The following is a 26,652-nucleotide window of genomic DNA, read 5'->3' on the forward strand; positions in this document are numbered from 1 at the left end:
GATATTTTTAGACACCTGCCTTATTTCAGATTGCTTTAAGTATAATGTTCGTCATTTCTGTTTCATTCCCAATAAAAGCAATACGCATAATGAACATCTCTTACTGGGGAACAGAATAGCAGTGCACAATGTCTAATAAAATGCTGGCCACATTGAAGTCACTGGTAGTTTTTGTATTAAAATCAGCAATTTGACAGATCATATGAATAGCAGGTTTTTAATGTTTGTTCTACTATGCAACGCCTTTTTTTTTAAGCATTACAGTAAGAGGCATAGACTTCAACAGAGCAAATAATGATACTAAGGGCTGTGGAAACATGACTGACTGGGATAACGTTTTGCTGTGGAACAGGAGCTTGTATATGATGACATTTTGGCTACTTCAAGTGCTGTATAGCTGTTGTTTGGTGAAACTTAAATGGATATGGTAGTGGATACCTCAGTCACATGTTCCCTCTGCTGTCCTTACTTGTAAGCGTTGATGTAGATTGGGGATTGTTGGAAATGCTTTTCAGGCAAATTGTGTTCTGAATTTTGTTAAATGAGGTGACTCTCTCTTTAAATATGTACAAAGGTGAGCACGAGGATTGTGCTGTGTTCAAGGACTTCATAATTTCAATGCCACCATGTTTTTTAGAATTCCTTCTTGTGAGAAACTAAATCACTTTAATTCAGTGGCACTTAACTCATTTGCAGGATTAGTCAACCGTGATACCATGTCTGACAGATGTAGTTGTGAATCTTTCTGTCAGTCATCTCATGTTGTGTAGGACACTTCTTAAATTTAAACATCCAGTAAATTACTGTGAAAATATTAGCTATGATCAAATATGCTAATCTTTAACAGAAGAACCTGGAATGATCATGTACTTAAATACTTGAAAAATTTAGTATGTGTGGATTTACATGAGCACATTCTGAAGATTCCACATTCTCTCTCTGTAATTTTGGATTTAGCTGATTCCACACAGAATAAGGAAGGCAAATTTTTTAATTAATGCCAAAGCATATAATTTGGTGCATTAAAATCCGTGAGAGCCCAGCATGTCTTGACAGGTATTAGTCACATTGTTAATTCTCCCCCGGGATGCTCACAAACTGTGCTAATGAGGTCAGCATGCAACTGGAATAAAACACAATAGGTCTTCAAGACCTTTTAATCTAAGGCTTGTAAATCAACTTGTGTTTGCTTTTTGTGACAGAAGACATGTAGGTAATAGTTTGCATTACGTTTTTTGAGTCTCTTCTCTGACATCTTCACCTCCTCTTGCTTCACCTACAATGTCACTTTTATGTGTTCATTCGTCTTCCATATTCATGCAATTTAGGTGAAACACCAGCTGTGTGGTTGTGTTCCGGTTTGGCCAAATTTGGAAATACATCCTCTGAGAGAAGGCAGGTCACCACCCCTCCCGCACCAGGTTCGAGGAAAATAAATTTTCCTCAAGGAAAGTGAAAGAGATAAAAGCTGTTTATTTAACAAACACGCGGGGAAAGGATAATAATGCTAAATAATAAAATCTCTCGCTGTGGAGAAAAAACCTGGGAAAGTGTTAGAGTCCTCCCTTTGGTATCCTCAGAGCTGGGGCTTGGGCCAGGGCCAGGCCCTCTGTGCCCGGTGGAAAGTCCTCCCGATGTGCTCTGATGTTAAAGCAATCAAGCAGTCCAGTAGAAAAGGGAGAAAAATCCGAAATTCCAGAGAAGGAAAAATTCAACTCTCAGTCTCTCTCTGGAGAACAAAGCAGCTGAACCACTGGCCAAAAAAACTGTCCTCGGGAAACAGCAAGCTGGGTGCTTCCTCCCTCCCCTGACGCAGCTGGAAACAAATTGCTATCTGTGTGTGATCTTGAACAAGCTGCAAACTGCTTTGAAAAAGTTTTGCTCAGTTTTTTCCTTCCCCCTCTCAGGCTCAGTTTAGAGGCATAGAAAGGCACAGGAATTAATTTCTGGGCATAGGCAGCAATATGGGATACACATCATAAGGTCATCCCAAGACAGGTTGTTAACAGTTCTTTTGTCAGCTGAGAAGCCTTTCAAGAAAAGGAAAATACCCAACCAGTTTTCTGTCTTGTCTGCTTTCACTTTCAGATCCTCTGCATCACCAGACTTGCTTTGCCTGTCCTCCCCTCTCCATAACCCACATGGACCAGGTCTCTCTGTTGTAGGTCACCCCCCAAACCACCTAAGTCACTTTGATTTCCCTTTTTGCAAAGCCACAGTTTGGCTGTTTGGTAACAATAGATTGGTGTAGCCTCAAGAAGTGGTTATCTTTAACAACTTGCCATGTTTGTTTTCTGAGTGCCATTGCAACCACAAGTCCAGTATTCCTGCCCTTTGCTGTGAGCATTGCTGATAACTGGTCAGTTTTTATGGACTTCTCAATGTGGATGCCAATGCCTGCTGATCATGTGCTGCAGCAGGGAAGGGTTGGCTCTCCTGGCATAAGTGACCACTCCTTGCCAGACCATGTCATGCTGAATGGCTGGACTTGAAGGACTGCTGAGTTTGTATTGCAGGCTCTGAGCTATAGATTTTCTTACACTGATGGAAAAAAATTCTCCCTTATCCCCCACATGCTGCTTAAGAGACCTTGATGCTGGGTGTGATCTGGATCTTGCTATGTTTTGATGAGAAGAGCCCATGGCAGATTTTGCTGGATATTGGCCTCATTGGCAGGAGCAAGATGATTTAGCTCCCCTTCCCTTCCTGCTTATCCCTCCAAGAGGGTCTAAGTGCTGGCTGCCATCAAAACATTGCAAACACAACCTTTACTGCAGCTCAGTGCCCAGCAAGCACATATTTGATGCACTGACAGACTTGTCAACTGTTTCTTACAGTGACATAACTAAGAATAATGGACTTGGACCTCATTTCTCTGCTGCCAACTTTATACCTCTCTTACTCTCTCAGCTTCAGTAGGTCATACTAATGCATAATCAAAGTATCTGAAGGGGAAAACGTTCCATGTATTGAAAAGGGAATGTGGGCCAGGTTTTTAATAAAATGGAACACTAAACCTAAATGAAAAGTGTGTTCAGAGTATTTTTTGGTAGAAGTCACTGCACAATTTGTATATCCTATTATAATAAAGCAATCCACGGGCTCATATCTCTCTCACAACTTATATGCCATTTTTTTTCCTTTTATTTTCCCCCTGAATTAAAGAAACCAAGGAGTTCTCTCCGTAATCCAAAGCTTTACATTTTCTACTTGTCCTGAAAATCTTTAACAGCAACTAGTTGCTTAATTTATTTTTATTTTACTCATTTCATTGCCTTAGCCATATGACTCCCTATGAACATACCTCCTTGGTATGTTGTAGGTACAGCTTAAAGATTCTTGTGCACCCCCTCTGAAAATTAAGGAATGTTTGGCTGAGCACAAATAGGTTTCAGTGTTCTGTAGGTTAACTTGCATTTGCCTTAAGATCTCTGGCTGTGAGCAATTAACAACTGGTGATGTGCTTTAGGTTTTCTCCCCATCAACCTGAAAATTGTGGAGCAGGCTAGGAATGCCAAGAGGTGAATCATGAAGCAGTGTCTTTATTATGAACAGAAGTTCATTTGCCTGCTTCTTTTTAGTAAAGTCTCATGCCTCCCTCAATTTCTTACTCTTTTTTCCTATGTCAGGTAAAGATTCAGGGGAGAAGAAGTGGAGGGTATTTAAATAAGCTGGTTTTCTTTTTAAAAATTGGTTTGAAAAAAGAATACCTCTTAAAAATTCTGCCCAACCTAACATGTTCTTTGAGTCTTTTTGACTCCCATTTTTTTGGTCCTGTTTGACCATACACCTCTGAGCTAAGCATTAACAAACAGCCACAGGGTTAGATGGCATTTAGCTGGATGCACTTGGACTTCCATGTTGTTCACTGGGAAAACACCTGACAATCTTGGTACCTAAGAATTAATTTCTGATTTCTTTCCAATTCTTTGGAACTGGGAAATACCTGTGCTTAGATCTACCTGGGTGGTATACAGCACTGCTGTACTGCCCGTGTACTTTACCCTGTGTGAAATAAAAAGTGTGTTTACTGCACCTTTTTTTTTTAAAGATGCTCGCATGCTGAAGAGCACCAGCCAGCAGTGTAACTAATGTTGGTTTTTTCATTTTGTCTGCAGGGGAAATAGGAAGGCCGTTACTGAGGAAAAAGTAAAATAAGTGATTGTGTGACATTGTAGTGCTAAGTGATATATAGAGAGGATCATCAGTTAGTTGACAAAGAGATCTGTTTAATATAGAACGAGAATACTATGTGATATGACCTCAGCAAAGCTATTTTTCTTCATAACTGTAACTATAAAAATAACACTACCTTAATGAAGATAAATGCAAATGTTAAAGTGAGACTCCATGTGTTTTTCAACTGCATTTTTGTTTGTTTTTAAACATAAGCAGTGAAGAACTTTCAACTTTGCAAACTAAGTTGTTAGATAAGAGGTAGGGGACAGCCAACCTGTCTTCCTATAAACTCTGAAGCTAGATTATTAGAATTCTTACTTCTTGTTATCTTAACTATTTTAACTGTTGAAAATTAAGCAGTAGTCACTTGTGGTTTGCCGTCAGTTTATCTTCTTTTGACTGTAATTCCACTCATTTTTCCTTTGACCTATACCCAGATTCTTGGTGATTGTTGAGGAAATTGAAGTTTTTCAGTAATAACTACAAAATGAAATCACTATTGTGATGAGTTCTTTACTTGCTCATTCTGTGGCCAAATAGAGCCTGTACTGAATACCTGGAACTGGAGTACCAGGAGGGCTTACAGGCACCTCAAGTACTATTCTGGACCCAGGACGCAACTCCATCAATTTCAAATGATGTTCTGATTTATTATTCTGTGGCTGTTTTGAAAAGAAGAACAGCAGAGAAGTGTGCTGCTGTCTTATTTATTATTCAAGATCTGGCTGGTGTTGTCTGGCTCACTATTTTTACTTTTGTGATGTACCTGTAAGAACTGGGTAAAAGGCTGCTGTTTCTGGAGAGACATGGTAGATTTCACCAGTTGTGAATTTGCTCGTTAAAGTTAATATTTTTTAACAAAACCCATTACTTTGTGGATATATTCTTGGTGTTTACAAGGTCTTCAATACAGCTCTGAATTTTCTGGATAGAGATATAGGACATGTATGTTAGTTCCTGTAGAGGCAGAGGTATTTAAAAAGTTACAGGGTTTTTTTAATTTCCATTTAAAAACCCCATAAATGAAACCAAAATAAAAATGTGCTTCTCGTGGCAGAGAGGAGAGGGCTTATTGTATAATGGCTGACTTAGCAGCAGTGCCTCTGTTTCTTGTTAATGATCTTGAAGCCTTGCCGCAACTCTCCTAGGTTAAATATGTTACCTCCTTTTTCGCCTTCTGGTGAACATATTCCATTTATTTAAGCCTGTGCATGCAAAACTGAATTTCATTTTGCCACCACGTGATGTTGAGTGTTATTTTAGTACAGTTTCCCTGAGACATTATATGTTGTAATTTGAGTTCAGGGGTTTGCTTTCTCTTTGGATCAGTAAAGAAATAAAACAAACAAAAGCTATCTTTCTGCCTCAGATCTAGTCCAGGACATTAATGTCATGAATAGAATCACCCTGTGACCAGTGGGATGTGTCTTTAATTTTCTCCTGGACTAGCATGTGAGCATAGGCATATTTCTTGACTTACAGAGAAAAAGAGAAGTATATGTTAATTGCACTGCAGGGGCTGGTGAAGTAATACAAAAATTTATGGGCTTGCTGCATTATTCAAGGTACATAATTTTATTACAGTGCTGAACAACGCATGGTGACAGCTGATTTATTGTTAGTGTCATATTTTGCATAATGAATTTTTCCCACAGATGATTTTACTGCATGTGTTTTAAAAGGTACAAGGCAATTCTTTGGGAAATTCTAGTCTAAGCTTATTTTTAAGGAAATCAGAATTTTGTACAGAGGCGAAAGTAATCTATTTGTGTCAAGGTATACAAGCCATTGCTTAATAAATGACTGAAAGGGTCTCATCCTGGGATCTGATACTCTTCTGTTAGTATTTTATTTGGCATAGAGGCTAGAAAGCAAAAATAGAGATATGCCTTAAAAAGCAATACCATTCCTCTCTGTAGTAGCATTTTTATTATATAATAGATGTTATTTATAAGTAATTGTGTATAGATAGTGACTGATAATCATCAAATCAATCTGCAGCAATGAGCTGGTTTTGATTGAACATGAGGGATTAGATTCACCTCATTGTAACACCCAGTGCCAATGATTGGTCTAAGGCCAGACCAGTGTCTGAGGCTGGTGGCTCAAGTTCTCCCTGAAGTTAAAAAACAGGCAGCTACCTTAGATATTGAAAACCAAATGTTAAACACTTCAAGTCTAAGAGAAGGAACTGCCAGTAGACTAGTTTGGCAATGAATCTGGGCACTGAATCACCTGAGTGGAAAAGCAAAGTGTTCTCATTTGAGTGTGCTACTGTGGATCCTCATCTGCACTGGTTTTGATTGGAACCTCCCAGGTTCCTATGCTGATTTATTCTCCATGTTAGCAATAAATGCCCTCTTGCTGCCTGCTGGGGACTCCAGCCTGTGGAGAACAATGGCAAACCACAAATTTTAATATTCACTTCGCAAAACACAAAATGAAATATTTAAGGTATCCACTGAAGCAGTTTCCTTTGTGGTGCAATGTTGGAACTGATTTAATTTCTCACTTAAGCTAAAAAAAAAAGTCAACAAAAGTTGAGGCTTAGATATTTATGGATTTGATCTTTAAATTAGAAACTTGAAGCAGTCCATTTGTATTTGTCTCTGTTTCATTATCCATTTCACTGCTTCCATAGTGTGGGTGAAATACTCCTTCACAATGCTGAAACTCACTGTCTTTTCTCAAAGACCCTAATGAAGATAACTTGTTCAGTTAGACGTTGTTTTCTTTCCAAGAATTCTTCTTAATTTTGCCCTTTGTGGATGGTTCCCACTCCATTAGATATCTTTTTCCTTTGAGTGCAGTGATCCAAAATGAAGCAAATGAGAGCTACAGGATGTGGCTGCACAACTTGGTTTGTAGCCTGCCAAAAGGCATCTTTCCATAAGCTGGGTTACCTGGCGCATACAGCAAGGCTGCAGTCTCCTGTAGGGTGTCTCAATCATTCAGGCTGTAATCCTTTTGTCTGTTACTACTATGAACAGGAGTGGTACATCAGCACAGCTAGAAGGGCTTTTCACCTGTAATTTTTGCTCAAGGAAATTCTGGAGTCAAGAGTGGATGATAGCAAGTACAAGGTGCTTGCATATTTGATGATGTTCTGGAAAGTCAGGCTCACCAGACCCCCTTTGAGCTTAGGGTATGTAAGTGGGACTGCATTTCTTCCAGATGGGAAAATAAAACAGTTGACACATGACTGAGTTTAAATTCTCCTTTGTGCAATATTTTTAGAGTGGAAGCAGAAGTTCTGAGTGAATATGAAGCTGACAATATGTCTGTGTGGTATCTACATGACAGTGAATTTTGTAACTCATTACACGTTCTGTGGAAGCACTTCTTGCTTTCTGCTGCATCTAAGTTTCCCACCCAGTAATTTCAATTTCTTGAATTATGAGAAGTAGTAAAAAATAACTCCTTGTCCACCTTCTCTGTACTACTCATGATTTATAGACAACTGTCAATTTCCCCGTTTTTCGCTGGCTGAAAAGTGATGTTCTGTTTACTCTTAGCTCATGCAAACCTATGCCATTCAAAGTGATGTATAAGCAATTGTGGTAATTAAAAGAAGCAAATTAATCAGACACCTTGGCACAAAGAAGCACTGAGAATTTTTAGCTATAGCTGACATGATTGGAAGGCATCTTCAGGCTGAAAATCAGGGCTTTAGTGTGGAGATACAGAGAGATCCATAATCAAAAAGGGATTAATCTCTGAGCTGGAGGATATCATCAAGCCATTTGAGAGCCATTCTTAAGATCTCTGTTTCATTCAAATGCTGCAAAATATTTACTGTCTGTGCTGAATATAAGCAACCAGGCTTTATGAAATGACCACTCAAAAAACGCCACTGTACAATAACTTGAAAGATACTTATTTTTACCCTCCAAGTATCAAGCACAATGTTGTCCTCATTTCATTCTGGAACAAGTTTTTGGGAGTTAAAGGGTTTGAATCCAAAACCCAGGGACTTGGGTGCTACCAATGGACTGTCTATTCCTGTATCCCAGGAACTGAAAATCAGATGAAGGGGAATGTTTTTAGGAGTGAAGCTATTCATGCGCAAGTCTCAAATTATCTTCAATAGCATGCTCAGCCAAATCTTAAAATGAATACAAGTACACATTAATTAAGAATTAACATAATTTTGTTTCTTGAGTATGGTGATTATTAAAACATAAACTCAACAAACATACACTTGAGAGGAAGTTGCTAAATATTTTTAAAAGCCTAATTTTCAGTCACCCTTTATTTTTTCATTAAGAGAGAATAAAGAAGAGGGCACTTGACTTTCTGAAACTTCCCATTTGCTTCAGATCAAAAAGTTGCTGAGTGTCCTTAACTGCTGATAAGACAAATCAGGAGTGATGTAGATTTATATAGAAAGCAGAGACATGGGATGACATTTTGAAAAGTGCCTGAAAGCCACATTTGTGAAGCTGTTCAGCCAACTAAAGGAATGAGAAAATATGCAAAGAGATTTTCAGGCATATGTGCTGGCCATTAATGCAGTTTTCACCGTTGAATTTTGAAAAAATTTCATTTTTAGGCATTGAAATGCTTTTAAAAATCTGACTGTTGTAGTACAGTAAATGAGGTTTGCAAAAATACTTCTTTTGTGGAAGACCCATGTGTCTTGTCACTTCCACCACTGTTTGGAAAATAGGATTTAAACTTTGCTTTGCTGTACCAAGTAGTTTAATACCTGAATACTCTTCTAAGTGTTGATGAACAGTCCCTCAGTAGTGACCTGAGCTCTCACACCACCTCACAGTTAACCACACTGGAAATATCAGTAGTCTGCAGGAGGCTTTGCATGCCAGAAAACATTGTTCCCCAGGCTTGCTGGTGTGGAAAATGGGAAATGGCACAGCACAATAGGGACAGGCTTCTGTCCAGGTACATCTCACAGAATGAAGAAGGCAAAGTTTGCTATTGATTCTCAGCTTCTCACTCAATTTGTGTTTCATTTTGCCCTGCATGTCTGTTCTTCAGCTGATTTTCTGTGTTCCCTGTGTTTTGCAGAATGCCAAAGCCAGCTACGACTTCAGCAGTAATGATCCCTACCCCTATCCCCGCTATACAGATGACTGGTTTAACAGGTAAATGGATTTTGGGCAACCTGCCCTTCACTTTGGTTTGTGTAAGAAATTCTGCATCTTTGTGAAATGTCTGTTTTCTGCTAAATTCAATGGTCGCAGAACAGACACTGCAGCCTCACTACTGCTTGAAAATTAGAGATTACTTACAGCTTCATTTTTTTAGGTTTGTAGTTTATAAATGAAGTTGCTGCTCCAGAAAAGTGTATTTTCAGATTGTTTGAATAGGTGATAGCTACATACCTTTTTGTCAGCTGTCCTAGGACAGTTCAGTAATCCAAACCTGTATAAACTGGCTCCCCATCTGCTAGCTAAATTTAAAGGGAGTAAGCTGGAGAGAGGAAAGACTTTGGGGGAAAAAGTCTTTTCATCCTAATGTAGCCTAAGAAGCCAGAAAAGCAGCATGGTGTAGAATGACCAGTTTAAAAACAATTAGATCGTATGTTAAGTTCTGAATCACCTTGATTTAAGGGCAGTGTGCATGGGTAGCGTTTTTCTAGCTGCTGGAGAAGTTAAAGTCCACATACAGTGGAAGCTGTTCTGTTATGTTTATAAATTTGGAATCAACAGTTCAGCTGTGCTTGCTGTGTTAGTTCTCCTGAACACATAGTGATTGCCCAAGACCCATTCCTTCTTCAGTATGTTCTGAACTTAGCTCTCCACTTAACCAGTTTTCACTAGACGAAGGACTGGTTCTCAAGGTATGGTATAAATAAGGATGGCCCAAAAGAAAAGGCTTAAGATTTTAGGAAGTGTGACTTTTAGTTTCCCTAAACTCATTGGCTTCTTTTTTACATGGAATGGAAACATGTTTCAACAGTTATTTACAAAATGTGTCCTGGGTTCTGTAGCTGTCCCATGGCAGGCTCTAGCTGCTTTCAGGATATTTTCAGTGAAATTTCCAAATATCCCTTAGACAAAAGTTGCCAGTAGTGCTGAAGATTTGAAAGCTTTTTAGAGATTTCAGGGCTCAGACTGAGTGTTTATCAAAAAATATTTCAGGGCTGTTTGATGTGGTTTTCATCTCTAATTTAGGATGACTGGATGGTCTCCAAGTTTTGGATGGGGTTTTTTGTTTTTATTTCTAAAGAAATCAATTGTAGTTCTGTCAGAGTGACACAACAAAGAAGCAGCTGTGCTTCTACCTCAGATATGGACCTCCTAGAATGGATTAAACAGAGTTAGGAGCTGTGATGTTCTTCTTTGTAGTCCTGCAGTTTTTCAGCCAAAGCAAGATCTTGATGAGATTTCTGCTTCATTTTGGGAAAGGACATCTGACACTTTTAAAGTAGTATGATTCCAATTAGTGAATGGGAAGTCAGAGAAAGACTAGGGCTCTAATTTGTGAAGGTCTGCTGCCTTTCTTGCCTTATTTATGCAGAGGATCTTTTTAGGAGAAAGATACCACTTAGCTCTGGAGAGGAAGAAAATTAAATTTAGCTTTAGTGTGTAATGGTAGCTCTTGTTGTTTTCAGTGTGAAACTTCATAAAATTAAGTGTGTTCTGCCAAGTCCCATTAACACTGATTCTGCTGCTATCAAGTATTTTATAGTGGGGCCCAGTCTGCCATCCTTACCTGTTCTGCAAGGTAAACTCTCCCTGGATGGAGAGTTACCTCCCAAAGTCTCTTCAAATACACCTCAAGCATTCCAGATGTGGTATGGGTTATCGTCTCTGCTCCCAGGTGCCCCTGGCTAACTTCAAGCACTCAAGTGAAGAATTGAGGGTGAGCAGCACTATTGTCTGCGACCCGATCTGTAATAATTGAGAAAAACATGATTCAGGTTTTCAGAGAACTGCAACACTTTCTTCTGTTTCTTGGGGGAATGGGGAGTTCAGGTCAGCAACAGGAGGAGGAAAACAACAGAGAAATTGCTTTGCAGATTTCCTTTATTATTCTTTCTTTTCAGAAAAAAATTAAAATTGATACTTAGGACGTATAACATTGCTTGTCAATAAACCTTAGCCATGATGGGATGCCCCATCCCTGGAAGAGTTCAGGGCCAGGCTGGATGGGGCTCCTAAGCAGCCTGATCTAGTGAGTGGTATCCTTGCCCATGGCAGAGAGATTGGAGCTAGATGATCTTTAAGGTCCGTTGCAACCCAAACCACTCTATGATACTATGAACCATGAGATTTCTTTTGCAAGACAGGGAGCAGCACATTCAGTGGAGCATCCCTTTCCTGCCTTCACAATATAAGAAGGCTTTAAGATGCAAGATTCTTAGTTTTATGCAGGTTAAGATACAAACCAGCACACCATATCCAGCTGTCCAGGAGTAGCTGTGACTGTTTTTCTCTGTGTATTTCTTTGCTATTCTGTTAATTGAGCTGACATACTCCTATGTAAGCTCTTGCCATGGCTTCTGACTCCTTAATTACTGTTACTGGTACGTAACAACTGTCTGCCTCTGACAGTCCATCTGTCCCTATGTGTAGCTGCACAGGTGCATCTGGATAGGGCATGATTACATGGAAAATCTATTGAGAGAAACCTGAAATAAAGGCTCCATTTTGCACAGCCAGTCATGTATCTCCCACTGAATTTTATGCATGCAGAAGGATCACACTCAAAATAGGATAGCGTAATACCCTTTTTTTCCATAAAGAATACATTTCTATGTGAGTAATTCAAGTGATTTGTGGAACAAGAAGCAGAGGACTGATCACCAAGGGGCTTTTGTGAGCTGCCAGCTGCATGTGCAAAGTGTTCATTAGACTTTAAGAATAAATAGGAAAGGTTTTTGCATGGAGTATTTCATTAATCACAGCTGCTCTGCAGATCCCCCTTCCATTTCATTCTTTTTAAGACTGCTGGAATCACTTTGGCCTTTCCATCTAACAGCCACTGGCCTACAAAACCATGCAGGGTGGTTTTTGGAAGGGGAGAGTGGTGCCTCAGGCAGGAAATTGCTTTCAGGCAGTTCAGCTGCTGCTATGGGCAGAGGCCCATAGATGGCTTGGCAGCCAAGGAGTTTATTCTCATGTTTACTGTACTCACTGTTTGACTGTGTTCAGGTCCACAGCTTGGGAACCCAGCAGGAGAGGGTACACTTCGTGCAACGTTGAACAGAACTGTGTTGGAGCATGAGGAGGAGTGGGAGCAGTGCAGGAACCTGAATCAAGCCCTGTGTCCAGAACTAGAGGCAGCCCCACAGAAATCAGTGGTTTTTAAGAACCACTTTGGGGACTGACTGTGATTTTGAACACCCTCTCCTTCTGAACCACATTCAGCCAAGGCATGTATCACGTTCTGCAGTGAGGAAGTAGCCACAGGAATCAGTGGTTGCTTGGCCTCCTACAGCTCTCTGATTTCATGTTGTGAGCATGCAGAAAGCACAACTTGGGCTCTCCACCTTAGAGCACTGAGATTACAAATTTCTGCCCCAATCTAAATAACCAGTAATTATTTCCACGCCTGTGGCCTTTGTATTCTGTTTGTTCTCTCATTCAGCTAATGAGTTAGCAGGGCAAAATTTATTTGCTATCTTGGAAACCTATATTCTTCAGACATAAGAATGTCTTTTACTAATTATGGATCCAAACCAAAGTAGGGGAATCCTTTCCCTTCTGTGAACACTCAAATACTCAGAAGCTGACAATGTCATATGAGCAAACAGGGGATTGCACTTGCCCCACAAAAGTGTCCATCTGAGGTCTGCATGTTTAATTGCTGCCTAATGCAAGCGGCTAAAGTGGTCAACAAAGGCAGATGGTCCCAGCTATTGAGACTGCAGCACTGCATAGCACTCCCCTGCAAACAGCTGAAGATAGGATGGATGGGTCCTGTTCTTTGCTGTCTGCAGAAGCATTTCAAAGCAGATGAAAAGGACCCTCAATAAAAATCTGTGCCACCTCAGACACTTTCAAAAACATGTCAATAGAGAGGCAGGCACAGTACCATTGGTAGTGGATTTTAGAAACAGAATTGTTTTCAAAGACAAAGGAGAGTGAATTTTTCATGGCTAGTATAGATTTTTTTTAAAATACAGTATGCAAAACTGTTTTTTAACTAAATCCACTTCTCCCACCTTACTTTTTCATGCATGTTTGTGTAAAATGTTTTCACTTACATAAAGTTTATGGAAGACTTGCTCTACTTGCTAATATATGGTTGGCCTTTGAAGTAGCTTGTTCACAGACGAAAATACTTTTAATTGTATTCTGTCCCCTTGTTTTAAATATTGAAATAGGGAAGAGGCGAACACTGTAGAGAAAGGCTGTGATTTGTGCCTGTGACATGAGCCACTTCATAGAAACCACAAAGGGTTTATCAGTAGTACATGAACAGCAAATAGGTCTGAGTTGGAAAAGTCTGCTATTTACCATTAATCATTCAACCAAATGCATTTCCACTAACTGATAAATGATTTTTTTTTTCTCTCTAGTCAGCAGCACAATATTGAAACTCTGAGCTGATGGAATAGGCCTGTTTGCACTCTCCATTGTATGGGCCACTGCTCTGGAGAGGCCAGGACAGGGAGAGGACCTTCTGGTAAAACTTCTTTGTCAGGAAGGTTGTAATACAGTTTTTCTCACCGTAATCTGGCAGCATCACTGATTTTTTGCACCCCAGCATTAGTCAAGCCAATTTTGAACAAAGCCATTTATTCTTCTCTGTGGCTCGTAGTTGGCCCATAGGTGACTAGGTAATGAATGCCTAGCACTGATAGCACCTAGCAATGAATGTTGTATTTCTGTTACACTTCCTTGAGCAAGAACATGAGGGAAAATCTGTTTGATTGTTGCTAGCAATTTCTGTAGAAGCTGAATAAGAAATCTGTATTGCTGTCCTCTCTGCCCCCTTTGTAAAAGGAAGTGGATAAGATCTTCAGTCATCTTCCTTTATGGAACTGCCTTTAAAAATATATACTCCCAAGTAGAGCAGGAAAATGTATGTGTTGCTTCTTACCTTTTTATTAATGTTACACTGATCTTCGCCAGACGCCCGTAAAGGGAAAGAGAGAGGAAAAGGTGATTGAAACAGTTCTGCTGCCTCCCAGGGTGGTCCATCTGATACTCAGGATAACCATAATACAGCATTTTTAATTGCATGAATCCTTAGCATACTGTAGAATCAACGCCAGTTTCAATGCGGAGATGTGAGCAGTAGGATGGATTCATATATTGATTCAGCATCTTAAACTGAAAAAAACCCTGGCAGCAGCACAGGTTTCAGTAGTTTCCCTGCTGCTATGCTATTTTTTGAAAACTAGGTTATGGTGTCTGTATTTCTCTTCTCCTGAGTTTAATTTCTATGATGAATTAGGAGAAAGGAAAATGCAATCTCCCTTCCTGCAGGAGCCACTGCCGGTTAAAGGGTCTCTGTTAAGAGCTGTAAAGCACCTTAGAGACACCAGATACTATTGAAATACCATGTGTCGGCTCAAACCTAGACCTCTGTATCAAAGCAGTGACTTTTCCCACTTGAGCAGACAGCAGTGGCTGTGTGAGCTGGAGCATCTTGTCAGTTCTTTTGGGAATTAGGCACTGGATGAGAGGGATGCATGTGCCCTTAAGTCCCACAGCTTTGGGCCTGGCCAGCCAGGCTGCAGCTCTGCTGCTGAGGAGTGCAGTGACCATTGTGGGTCCTTTCTGCTACTCCAGCTTGGTATTGCACCCAGCTCTTCCTGTAGCATTTCTTTTGTGGGCAGCGATAGGCTCTTTGCACATGTTCAAACAGCAAAAAGGCAACCAGACTTTGTTCTTTGAGGTTCAAAGTAATGGGTGTCACACTGTCAAGCCACAAAAATAAAGGCATTAACATTGATCTTAAATTTACACTGTTCTGTCAGGGGGTGTTTCTACTGACTAAGAGTTGGTAATGAGGCAGAACCTATCTCACAAGCTAAAAAGAAAAGGCCTGAATAACTTGACGACTAAATGCAGTGTAAGGATACATGTTAACGTCAGAGCAAGCATCACTCATCCTGCAGAGGGGAAACTGGGTATCGCCTGCTTCACGAAGGAATGAACTCATCCCAGTATCCAGCACTCAACAGTTTGCCTGAGGAATGGTTTTCCTCCGCAGTACTGGGAGCTGACTGAGGCAAAACAAGCTCCCAGTGATCCAGCTCAGCTCAACACGTACATTAGCTGGGGTTCATCTGGTCTCTCTGCCTTCCTTTTCACAGCCACGGGACAAGGTGTGCAGGAGAGGTGTCTGCTGCTGCCAACAACAACATCTGCGGCGTGGGAGTTGCGTACAACTCCAAAGTGGCAGGTATGGTAACAATCCAAGGTGTAAATGGTCCACTGTGCTTCAGGCAGAACTTCTGCAGAGCCAGGGAGTGTTGCCCAGGACAGGGCTGCAGATTGATACTGGACTTTCACAGTAGCTGGGGAGAGGAATTTCTCCATGGCTTTGCCTTTTCAATCAAGGGCCTTACATAAGCTCTTTAATAACAGTGCAAAAGAGCAGCTTCTGCTCCTTCTGCTCCTGCTCAGCTCTTGTTTGTATACTGATTTTCAGTGCTTCTTCCCTGCATAGCTGCAGAATCAGTTGTGGCAAATCTCATTTTTCAGGAGGTAGAGTATAAACTCCTGCTGCACTTAGAAACTATCTGAAAAGGCAAATGTCATGCTGCTCTTACCCTTTAGGCTCTCACAGGGCAGGACCTGCAGTGGTATAAATCTCTGGTCGCAGGTTTCCTCTGTTTTAACAGTGATGTGGAGTGATAGGAGCAGATGCAGAGAATGAAACAGCTGGTACCTAGCACCCAGCATCCACACCTTGGGTGTGTTGGGTATTTTTACTTCTAACGAGTTTTTCTCTGCACAGATATACTGAATACAGTGCTTGGAGTCAGTTAGGCTCTCGAAACCATGTGTCAGTTTAGTTGAATCTGAAGAAATCCAGTTTTCCCACTCTTAAGACTGTTCATGATGAGAACTGAGGCACAGCAGGCAGAGATAGATGCTTAGGAATTTCACTTTACTTTCCTTGATCCACACCAGAACATCAGCATGGATGTACCCATTGCTTCGTGGAGATGGTCCACAGTGTGTATTCAGAGACAGTTCTGCTCTGCTTGGCAAGTCCCTGTTTCACTGTAGTGTCAGGTGAATCTGGGGAAGGCTACATTTCACCTGTCACCTACATGACTGAAAGCTGAATCTCCACCAGAGAAGGGCACCAAGCAATGTTTGCTAAGCTGTTACCCAAGAAATACCATTGAGAGTTAGTAACTAGCTGGGAAGGTCTAATGACTGTCTCCTTTCTTCAGCAAGGGTAACATCTCCTTCAGGGATGGGACATTCCACAAAATTTGCATTCTAGCAATAGTTACTCTTAGAGGAATCTGAGTTGAGGCATGGGATTTCGACTGGGCCATGTCCATATTATTCATATAACTCTACAACTTCAGGCTGGTTGTTTAAAAGTCAAGAGGTGTGAAGACTTTTTCTGATGACCAACAGCCTACAAATAATCATCTGTGTTTGTCCACTTTGTAGTAAAATCCCCTCAAGTTTTTGGAAGTGCCAGCCAGCCTTCCGTGCCTGAGGACAATGTGCATTGGCAACACCACTGTGTGGTCCATGGGCAGTGGAAGTCCATGAAAGTTGATGGTCTGCTGCTGTCATGGTTCAGAGTCCATGTTTGCAGACTGAACTGGAAGTTGGTTGCCAAGGATCTGGGGCATCACTTGGTTTTTTTCTTGTACCTCTTTTTTTCCTTGAAGATGGTTTGGCTCCTCCTGTTGTTCCCCCACTTTTCTTGGGGTCAATAATTAATTTTGTGGTTGTTCTGGGTTAGGTTTCTTAGGGAATATCTTCCCATTTGTTGTTAGGGAGATGGTGAATGGACAGTGATTCGGAGACAAAAGGGGTAGCCAAGTGCTTTGACATGCCATTTAAATGGTTCAGAGAAGGGGGGAATGGGGGTTTGGGTAGTTTCTAGCTGGGGGTAGATAGTCCTTGCCCGGCTTGGAGGGGAGATGGTTGAGGTTTTGGGTACTGGACTGCTGCTTCTCAGAGGGCTTGGTGCTGCTGCAGAATTCTCCTTGCTGCCCGTTGGTGAGCCCGCTGCTTGCAGGAGCTGCCAGCTGACTGGGAGTTTTCAGCACCTGCCCTCGCCAGGAGAGACCCTCACCATCTGCAGGTGTTTCAGGGGAAACTGGGCCCCCATGGTCCATGCTGCTGGTTTGACTGGAACCTCGGTGGCTGCCATGGCCAGGATGTGAGCAACCGGGGAAACCAAACCCCACCTTCTCTCTCTTCCCGGGGCCGGCATTAACCCCCGGAGAGTCTGAGGGTTCCTGTCGGAGCGCCCCCTGGAGCCGTGGGGAGTCACTGCAGCCCCTCTGCAGCGACTGAGCCAACAGCGCCCCCTGCCGGCTGTGGTCATAGCTACACAAAAAGGGGAAATTGCTTAACGGGGGGCAAAAGTCTGTTACTGCGTTTTTGTTGTTTGTCTGTCTTGTTATATATATTCTAGTAAAGAACTATTATTCCTTTTCCCGTAATTTTTGCCTGGAAGCCCCATAATTTTGAAGTTACAATAACTTGGAAGGAGGGGGTCGTCTTTCCATTCCAGGAAGGGTTCCCACCCTCCTTGGCAGACGTTTGTCTTTTAAACCAGGATGGTGGTTTCTGGGCAGATCTGCATTTTATACATATGGGAAGCAAAATTTGAGTTTGACTTCATCATTTCTAGCTTGAGTGAGCCCATCAAGAACATCCAGCTTTGGTCTGATTTCTATTTTTGTCACCTTTTTTCCAGCCTTATATTTGACACACTGGTTTTCTATTGCATATAGTAAAGTTACTGGCTTCTAAATCAGGATCTTTATCGCCATTCACACTGTTTGGCACTGTGCTACTGATTTCTGCCCTGTGCCCTAAACTGTTGGGAAAAACTGAACTTCAACTCAGGGCTACAAATTAAACTTGGAATGAACCCCTGGTTACTCGGATCTCATCCAGAGGACAAGTGACAAGTTGGCTGTCAGTGAAGTTGTCCTATGTGTGGGGCACGATGGATGTAAGGCTTGCACTGCTGTCTGTTGCACTCTGGCAGGCTTAGAGTCAACACTTTGAGGTTTTATGAAGTTGACATGTCCTAAGATTGCATCATTTAAACTCTTAACTTCTACTGCAGTATGGGTTAAAGGAAGTGGGTTTGAGTTTGCTTTTTTCCTCCACATGCTGGCCATATTTTGCTATTGGATCTGCATGTTGGCAGAATGATATTTTTCCAGGAAAAATGCTGTGCAGTGTGTTTCCCTCCTCTGATTATATTCTGGAGATGCACCAAAAAAAATAGAAAAATTACTTGAAAAGCTAATGACATGTGAACACAAAACTGAATATAAGTTAGATGAGGGGTGCCCTTACTCTTTTTCCCTAGCTTCAGAATACTATTTTAAATGCCATTAATATTATTTAAACACTGAATTTCTGAGATTGCTGAATTCTGGTATTTTTTAAGTGTTCTCAAAGAGTAGATGGAAAACACAGTTTAATTAGAAAGCTAACAATAAAGTTCTTTGTCTTTCTGGGCCACGCTGCCTTGGTGGCTGGGTGTTTAATACCGGCACCCTGCTGGGTAAGTACACCTTGGTGAAATGGGAATGTCAAGTGCAGAATTACTGAATGGGTGAAACTGCCAGTTACTTAAAATACCTGTAACTGGGGGCCTTCTGCAGGTGCTGAGATTACATTTTGTGCTAGGTAATGCATATTTCATGTTTATGTTGATTAAAATTACAGGTATTCGAATGCTCGACCAGCCGTTTATGACAGACATTATTGAGGCTTCCTCCATCAGTCATATGCCTCAAGTCATAGATATATATAGTGCCAGCTGGGGACCAACTGACAATGGGAAGACTGTGGATGGACCTAGAGAGTTAACACTGCAAGCAATGGCAGATGGTGTGAATAAGGTAACAGTCTTAATAATCTGGGTTCTGTGGCAGAATGCTGTGTACATGCTTGTGCTGAAACCAGTGACTTGGGAACACAGTGCAGTTGCACAAATTATCCAACTTTCAGCATATCTCAAGTTTCTTTGATGTTCATTCTGCAATATTTTGCTCTTGCTTTTATTGTATAGTCTCAGCATACTGTGTTTATCTCTAGTTAGCTTATATATACTTTTCATAGACCATCACAGTCAAAATGGAAGATCCTGATCCTCTAAATATTCCCCAGGTTGAAACATGCCAGCTGAGCTACTGACACCGCATTGTCTGTTTTGGTGTTTTACCAATTTAATTATTGTTTTGGATTTGGAGTGTCTCTTAGGTCACTCATGTATGGTCATTATTATAGCTGTGATTGAACTGCAATGGTTCAGATGTCCATGGACTAATGTCATCCAGGAGCCTCCGTATTTATTCCCGCATTTCCACCTCCTTCTAGGAGTAGTCTGGGGTCTTTGTAAAAGACACTCAGTATCATCCTGTAATCTGTTTAACTTGTACACTGTTGCAATTATTAAAGGATCGGGGCATGGATCATTCATAGAATTATGGGATCAATAAAAGAACAGTAGCAAGAGCCTGCAAGCAGAAGGCCTGTGTGTGAGAAAAACTCTCCATGAGAAAAATCTCTGTGAGAACCAAGCTGGGAACAAGAAGGGAGTTTTGAGAAGGTACAGCTGTGTAGGTAAGACCGAGAGAGAAGGAAGATAAACTCTGAATTCTTTTAATCATAACTGTAGAAGCTTGCCCAATGTAAGTCCAATTATGTAGAAGTAGAATGCGCTTTGATAAGTTTTAAGCCACTTAAGAGTTAACAAGCTGGTATACTATATAAGTGCCTCTGGTTTGCTAATAAACGGAGTTTTGCTCTTATCAACCATATTGGCTGGTCTGCAAGTAACTCCCCCCGCCGGAGTCGCCGGGCCTCTCTTCTTTTTACAATTCCAACATTTGGTGCCTGAACTCGGAACTCGGAACTCGGAACTCGGACTGAGGACTGGCACTTCGTTTTTTTTGACTTCGGTGGGAGCCGACATGGCACCGATTAAGCGGCGATCGGAGGGCAAAAGGTCAACACCTGCTGGCGAGTGTCTGATCCGTGCCTGGACTGACCTGACATCAGGGGTCCACCGAATCGGCTGACAAGGGCTAAACCTGCAAGGCTGCACGACCCTGACAGCAGGGACAGCGGTAAGACGTGGATTTTGTGGTTAGACGCAGGGGGGTTGCGGAAAGACGCAGTTACGGAAACTGAGGTGGCCCTTGGTTTATGCTTTTTAGAAAAGTGGGGACTTAAAGAAGTACACCTTTATAAGGAACTAGCTGATCCAAGATCTGTTAAAAAGAAAGTTAAAGAAACAAAAGCTCTCAAATTCACCTGGAGAGCAGTAACTAGCACTCTCACAGAAATAAAAACAGAACAGACAGTGGCCGCAGCTGCCATAGAGACTTTAGAGAGTGGCAGTGCTGGCTGTAGCAGCTCCGGGAAAGAAACAGACATGGGTCTTACGGAGCGGCGGGCAGAGACCGGAGCCGAGTCCGCGGTAGCACGGTCCTTCGGGCTGGCCGCGAGAAAACCGGTTAAAACGCGGCGGCGCGCGTCGCTCACTGCAGGAGCTGCTAAAACTCGGCAGAGCCGGATGTTACCCCTCTGACGGCCGAGGGAGAAATGGCTGCAAAAGCGGAAGCAGAGACACCCGGTCCAGGGGGCGGGGCACAGGCAGGCCAAGGAGACACAGGCAGTCCTGCTGTCCCGCTGAAAGCGGCAGAGCAACAGAGAGGTCCTAAAACCCGGCCAAAAGCGGCAGAGAGTAACCCCCCCCACCGAACAGCAGAACGTCGGGCAGCAGCGCGACTTCTGCGGTTTTGTCACCTGCAAAGCCAAAGCCAGCCGGGGGTCGGCCCCGGGACGGGGAGAAACACCAAGAAATGGTACAAAAAGTAATCAAAAAGCTTGCTGACTTCTCTACACAAAGCATTTTGCAGTCTATCTTTACAGCAGATGTCCTGTGTTCAAATGACTACATCAGCATCGTACAGTTGTTATTAACCCCTTCACAGTTCCTGCTCTGGGGAACGAATGTGGACTGCAATGCTACAGAATGTCCTGCAACAACAGGGACAAGTCATCTCTGCATCACTGACCAGAGCTGTGCCCAGCAAAGTGGTGCCATGCTACAGGACCCCGAAACGAGAAGGCACAGTCAGCATCAGCTCCTGAGGAAAGTGAGGCCACTACTTCGACAGCTGGGACTCTGAGACCTGTCCTGAAGAGCCTTGAGAGAGGCTGCAGACATGGCTGAGTGAAGGAGCTGAGGACTTGCCAGATCCACCACTCTCCGTAGCAGGAGAAATAGTGAGACTCTAGGGCAAATGTGACAGCTGCCCGGGGTGGTTGCTAGTGACCTGTGGTGGGTGTCGGGGAACCCTTTCCAAAGACAAAATTAAGAAGAAGAATTGCATAAATTTTTGGTATATTGCATGAAATTTTGAGTATAACACCAAACACAGAAGTAAAGTGAAAAGTTGTTTTTTAACTGTCTTGAAACAAGAGCATTAGCAGACATTTTCAATCAGCTGTCTGCCCATTTAGATCAAGTAAAAGCAGTTGATTTAGTTAGCATTTTTGTTTTTACCTGGTACTCTTAGCAGCCAGGGCTTACGCTATATTACATAAACTTGCTTGCTGGGAGAGGGATAAGTTTAATATGACTTTGCAAACGCTCAATGAGTTAAGTGTGTGTGTTATTAGTGTTAGACATATAATATTACAAGATTAAGCAGCCATTGATTTTCTACCATTAGCTCACAGCCACGGCTGTGAAAGGTTCCAAGGTATGTGCTGTATAAATCATTCTAACCACTTTTTCCTACTTCACAAGCAGATAAGTGAGTTACATCAATTAACTACACAATTACAGAAAAAAGAAGACGGTCTCAACATAGAGGGATGGTTAAAGTTACTACATTTAAATTCATGGCTAATTTTATTTGTGTAGCATTTGATTACTGTAGGACTAGTAATATTATTAATAATACTGTGTTCACCTTGCCTTCCAATGCTTACAAAAGATAATATACAAAGTCACTACATCTGTGACCCATCAAGTATTGCTTGTACAAAAAGAAAAAAAAAAAGAGGGAATTGTTGCAATTATTAAAGGATCAGGGGCATGGATCATTCATAGAATTATGGGATCAATAAAAGAACAGTAGCAAGAGCCTGCAAGCAGAAGGCCTGTGTGTGAGAAAAACTCTCCATGAGAAAAATCTCTGTGAGAACCAAGCTGGGAACAAGAAGGGAGTTTTGAGAAGGTACAGCTGTGTAGGTAAGACCGAGAGAGAAGGAAGATAAACTCTGAATTCTTTTAATCATAACTGTAGAAGCTTGCCAATGTAAGTCCAATTATGTAGAAGTAGAAATGCGCTTTGATAAGTTTTAAGCCACTTAAGAGTTAACAAGCTGGTATACTACATAAGTGCCTTTGGATTGCTAATAAACAGAGTTTTGCTCTTATCAACCATATTGGCTGGTCTGGAAGTAACTCCCCCCACCGGAGTTGCCGGGCCTCTCTTCTTTTTACAATTCCAACAGTACACTGTAAGAAGATTGGGGGAAATGTGTGTGCCACAACTCAGAAAGAATATAAATTAGCCCAAACAAACCAACCTTCCATTGCTTCATTTCCACCTCTTCAGTGTCATGCAGCCAAGACAACCACGGCTGCCCCTGGTGTTGTAGGGAATGAACCTCCTCCCCTTGGCTGATTATAGATGGGTTTCTGTATTGACAAGATCTGAAATTACCCAGAACATCTGGGATGGTTTTTTGTGGGAGCTCCACAATTACTCACTTTTCCATCCAAATTATTTCTTCCTTTTACTTGTGCCAAATTCTCCCACTCTTCATCACCAGCTCACTGTAAGCAGCACATTCAGTTTACCATGTTTTGTGACATGATAATTAAATCTACTGCTGTGATAAGTAGTGAAGCATCTAAAGCTTTCTCAAATGCTGAGCCTCAGATGTTTTGCCTATAACAGAGGGATTATAGTCATCTTCATGCTTCTGCCCATAAAACTGGCAATGTATGCAATAACACTGGAAGACTTGTCACAAATTCCTTCTGAGTCTGCTCAGTTTTGTAGTACAAACTGTGCAAACCTCTGATGAATTCAGAGTCCCTCTGAAGTCCAGAAACCTTCCACAGGCTGTGTTTCTTTTTGTGATTTTAATTTATCTAGTGTTTCTGTAAAGATCCCCTTAAACACTTTGGTTTTGAGGAGAATCTTTTTTAGGTGTGTGACAGTTTTAGCAGCACCTTGATGTGTTATAGTTGCTTGATCTCTCTTCCACTAATGTTGATTGTAGCAGATATAAACTGTGAACACAGAAAAGTTTCCATGTAATTTTTGCGTTGTCCTCCTCCAACGGAGAACTTGTCTAAAAGTAGCAAAAAAGTGGGAGAATGAAAACTGAACTACAGTTATTGTACCCTTCAAGAGAAGCAGATTTTAAATCATAATCATGAGGATTTTTTGCAATTTGTTATATAAAATACCTTTGAATTAACTTGCTGTCATATTTCCCTATGCTTTAATTTGTGGAGTTACACTGGAATTAGCCTTCTCTTTGAATGTTAAATATTGGCATAGGGATTTTTCTTTTCTGTTTTAGTGCTTGGTTGGAGTCCCATACTCAGAGTGTTGGGCATATTACTTTTTTAATACCTTGCCCTCAGAAGTGTTTGTGGTTCTCTTCAAGAAATAATTTGCAGAAGGGGCCCTGAGATCACTCAGGTTGAAGGCTCAGGAAAGCGAGAGAACGGTGACAGTGAGCTGTGCTCTGCCAAGGGTTGCTCTCATACCTTATCAGAAGACATAAAATTAACAGGAGAGCCTGCATTAGTAAAACAGTTCTGTTGGCCATTGCAGAATTAGGAGGAATGATACTGGATTCTACCTTAAAAAAATATTGTTGTCCAGGGGCAATTACACTTTATCTTATAGTGGCAGTATCCCAGCTATCTCCCAGCAATAGGTGCACAGAAGATGAGACAGTTCCACCCCAAGTAACTTGCTTTTTGTTGTGATCATAGCTTTGTTTACCGTTCTTTAGCTCATTACATTTCCTAATATAATGGTTTTTTTGGGTATAGTTTATTCTGATCTGGTTTTTTTGGAGAGCCAGATTTTCTAGAGATATTTCAAACTATCAGTGGATGCTGGGTATTCTCATGGTGCTCTGAAAAACCCACTACAGAGTTGGCTGCATGCAAAGGAAGACTAACATGCCTTTGGTATAATACCCTTTTACCTAGTTTAGGTCTATAATATATGCATCCAATTCTCTATTGACTGTAAAAATGTAAATCTAGTTTATGATTATTTTTCAGTATAACTCTCCTGTCTTATCAAAAAGTGTCTTTTGTAAACTGAGAGACAAATAAATGTAGGAATTCCTTTTCTCAGCCTAGAGCTGATTCTCACCAGAGTTACGGCTCACAAATTAATGATGAAGCTGAAATACTGGTGAGGAGGAAGCAACATGCTGAGAATAAAAATATGTTCTTAAACTAAAAGCAATACTTCCAAATGTCCTAGAAGGCAACATAAGATCTCTTGCATGGAGCAAGATTAATATCCTTGCTTCTAATGCAATAAAAAAAAAAATCAGTAAGTGGGAGTGATGCATTTAATTGAATTGACAAACATAGGTAATGTTTGCTTTGCTGCCACCACACTTTGGAGCCCAGCTCAAGGAGGAACTCACTGCCAAGTGTTTCATCCCTCCCACAATCTCCATTCCACTGTCTTGTCCTTCAGAATTCCTCCTTCCAGAGCTACTGAGATGTGGGAGTAACTAGTCACCTGATAATGACAATGTTATAAAAACTGCAGAAACTGTGGAACTTCATGTTTATATGTCTATTTTTATGTCTTGAAGCCATCCAGCTATAACTAGGTGGGCTAAGGCCAACAGATCTTCTATTTCTGATATATATTCTTCTAGTTGAAGGTATCCCTTCTCATTGCAGTGGGGAGTTGGACTAGCTGACCTTTAAAAGGTCTCTTCCAACCCAAACTATTCTCTGATTCTATTTTCCTGTGTTTCCTCTTCTGTTATCCATTCTTGGTATGTGTTAAACTCATTCTTGCCCTCTGTCTTAATCATACGTTCCTTGTGTGTGCTCTTTGCTTGGAAGGTAAATAGCATTAATAGAGGCAGCACTAAAATAGCACAGTTAAGGACAACACAATCTACCATCACACTGGCAACTCCTTTATGGGCTCTTACTAACAGTATATCTAAGGCTGAACACAAAAGGGGTAGTGTGTGTGAACTGGGTGTCAGCATAACCCATGTAATCAGAAGTTATTGGGAAACGTACTCAAGCAGCTTTTTGTTACTAAGACACAATCCCACTCATTTTTTTAATGTGATCTGTCTTCACTGTGTTATCTCATGGCTTTAGTTCAGGGACAGTAGTGATTGGGTCATTGAGTAGTGGTAGTTGCACTGCAAGGATAAATGAGCTCACAGTTGAATTAGCAAGAATTTGAGAATAGAGATTGAAAAGAGTTTCATACACAAAAAGGTCCACGAGTATTTGGCAATTACCAGCACTGGCCTGACACAGGTGAACACTCTTACTACTCTAGCAACTTTCAGCTGCTAGAAAAGACATACTTGAGATGTAATCGGAGAGGACCTTTAAAAACGTCTAGTTCCTAAAGATTAGGTTGAAACTTGTCTGTATACAGTACTTGCCTAACAAGGGGGCCTTGCATTCATTGTATGTATAGTGTGACTGGACAAAGCAATGCTGTGTGATTTACATATCCCTTGTCTGAGCTGTGCTTACCCACTTTGGGGGCTAGAAAGCTTGGAGAGGGAGGTAGAGATGGTATGTGGAAATCCTGTGACAACACATCTCTCTTAATTAGAGACTTTTTGTTCTCTAGTATCTTTGCATTCAGAGTTGTATCAGCCATCATCTTAAACAGGAAAAGACAGCTTAGGTCAAGAAGTAATTCCACTCATATTTTATGATAGATACTGTCTTTAGTGTAGTGTCCAGTAAAAATTTCTTATTTGCCGTTTTGTGAGTCCAGTTTTTTACAGCTTCAGTTATTGGAATTTAAGCCAATAAAAATAAGTCATCAACTAAACTGGTCTCTATTGCATTTTTATGATGTAGGCTTTTGTATTAGGAGGTTGTGAGGTGTTGCTCATGGACTGAATTAATTCCTTCAGACTTCACTGGCTCAGCCAGAATATATAAGACATGATCTGTTCGTGCTTGTGCTGGTGAAAACATTATTGCTTTCCTAATGTAGTGCTACCTAAGAAAGTAATGCCGAAGTGCAAATTACCAGGAGAGCAGTACTAAGAATTCATAGTCACATCATGGCTTTGTAATTGGGCTTACCAATTATGGAAG

At 41.3% G+C, this 26,652-nt stretch overlaps 1 protein-coding gene across 8 annotated transcripts in view; it reads left to right on the plus strand.

Moving 5' to 3' along the window:
- PCSK2 (proprotein convertase subtilisin/kexin type 2) overlaps positions 1-26,652 on the plus strand; it is a 111,132-nt gene that overhangs the window by 65,071 nt on the left and 19,409 nt on the right. For all 8 annotated transcript variants that reach the window (XM_039569447.1, XM_039569448.1, XM_039569451.1 and 5 more), the window contains 3 exons: positions 9,208-9,284; positions 15,416-15,504; positions 18,993-19,168. In XM_039569447.1, coding sequence (XP_039425381.1) covers positions 9,208-9,284; positions 15,416-15,504; positions 18,993-19,168 — 342 coding nt within the window. The remainder of the gene's footprint in view (positions 1-9,207; positions 9,285-15,415; positions 15,505-18,992; positions 19,169-26,652) is intronic.

The sequence above is a fragment of the Corvus cornix genome, chromosome 3 (assembly GCF_000738735.6).
Source record: "Corvus cornix cornix isolate S_Up_H32 chromosome 3, ASM73873v5, whole genome shotgun sequence".
Lineage (NCBI taxonomy): Eukaryota > Metazoa > Chordata > Aves > Passeriformes > Corvidae > Corvus > Corvus cornix.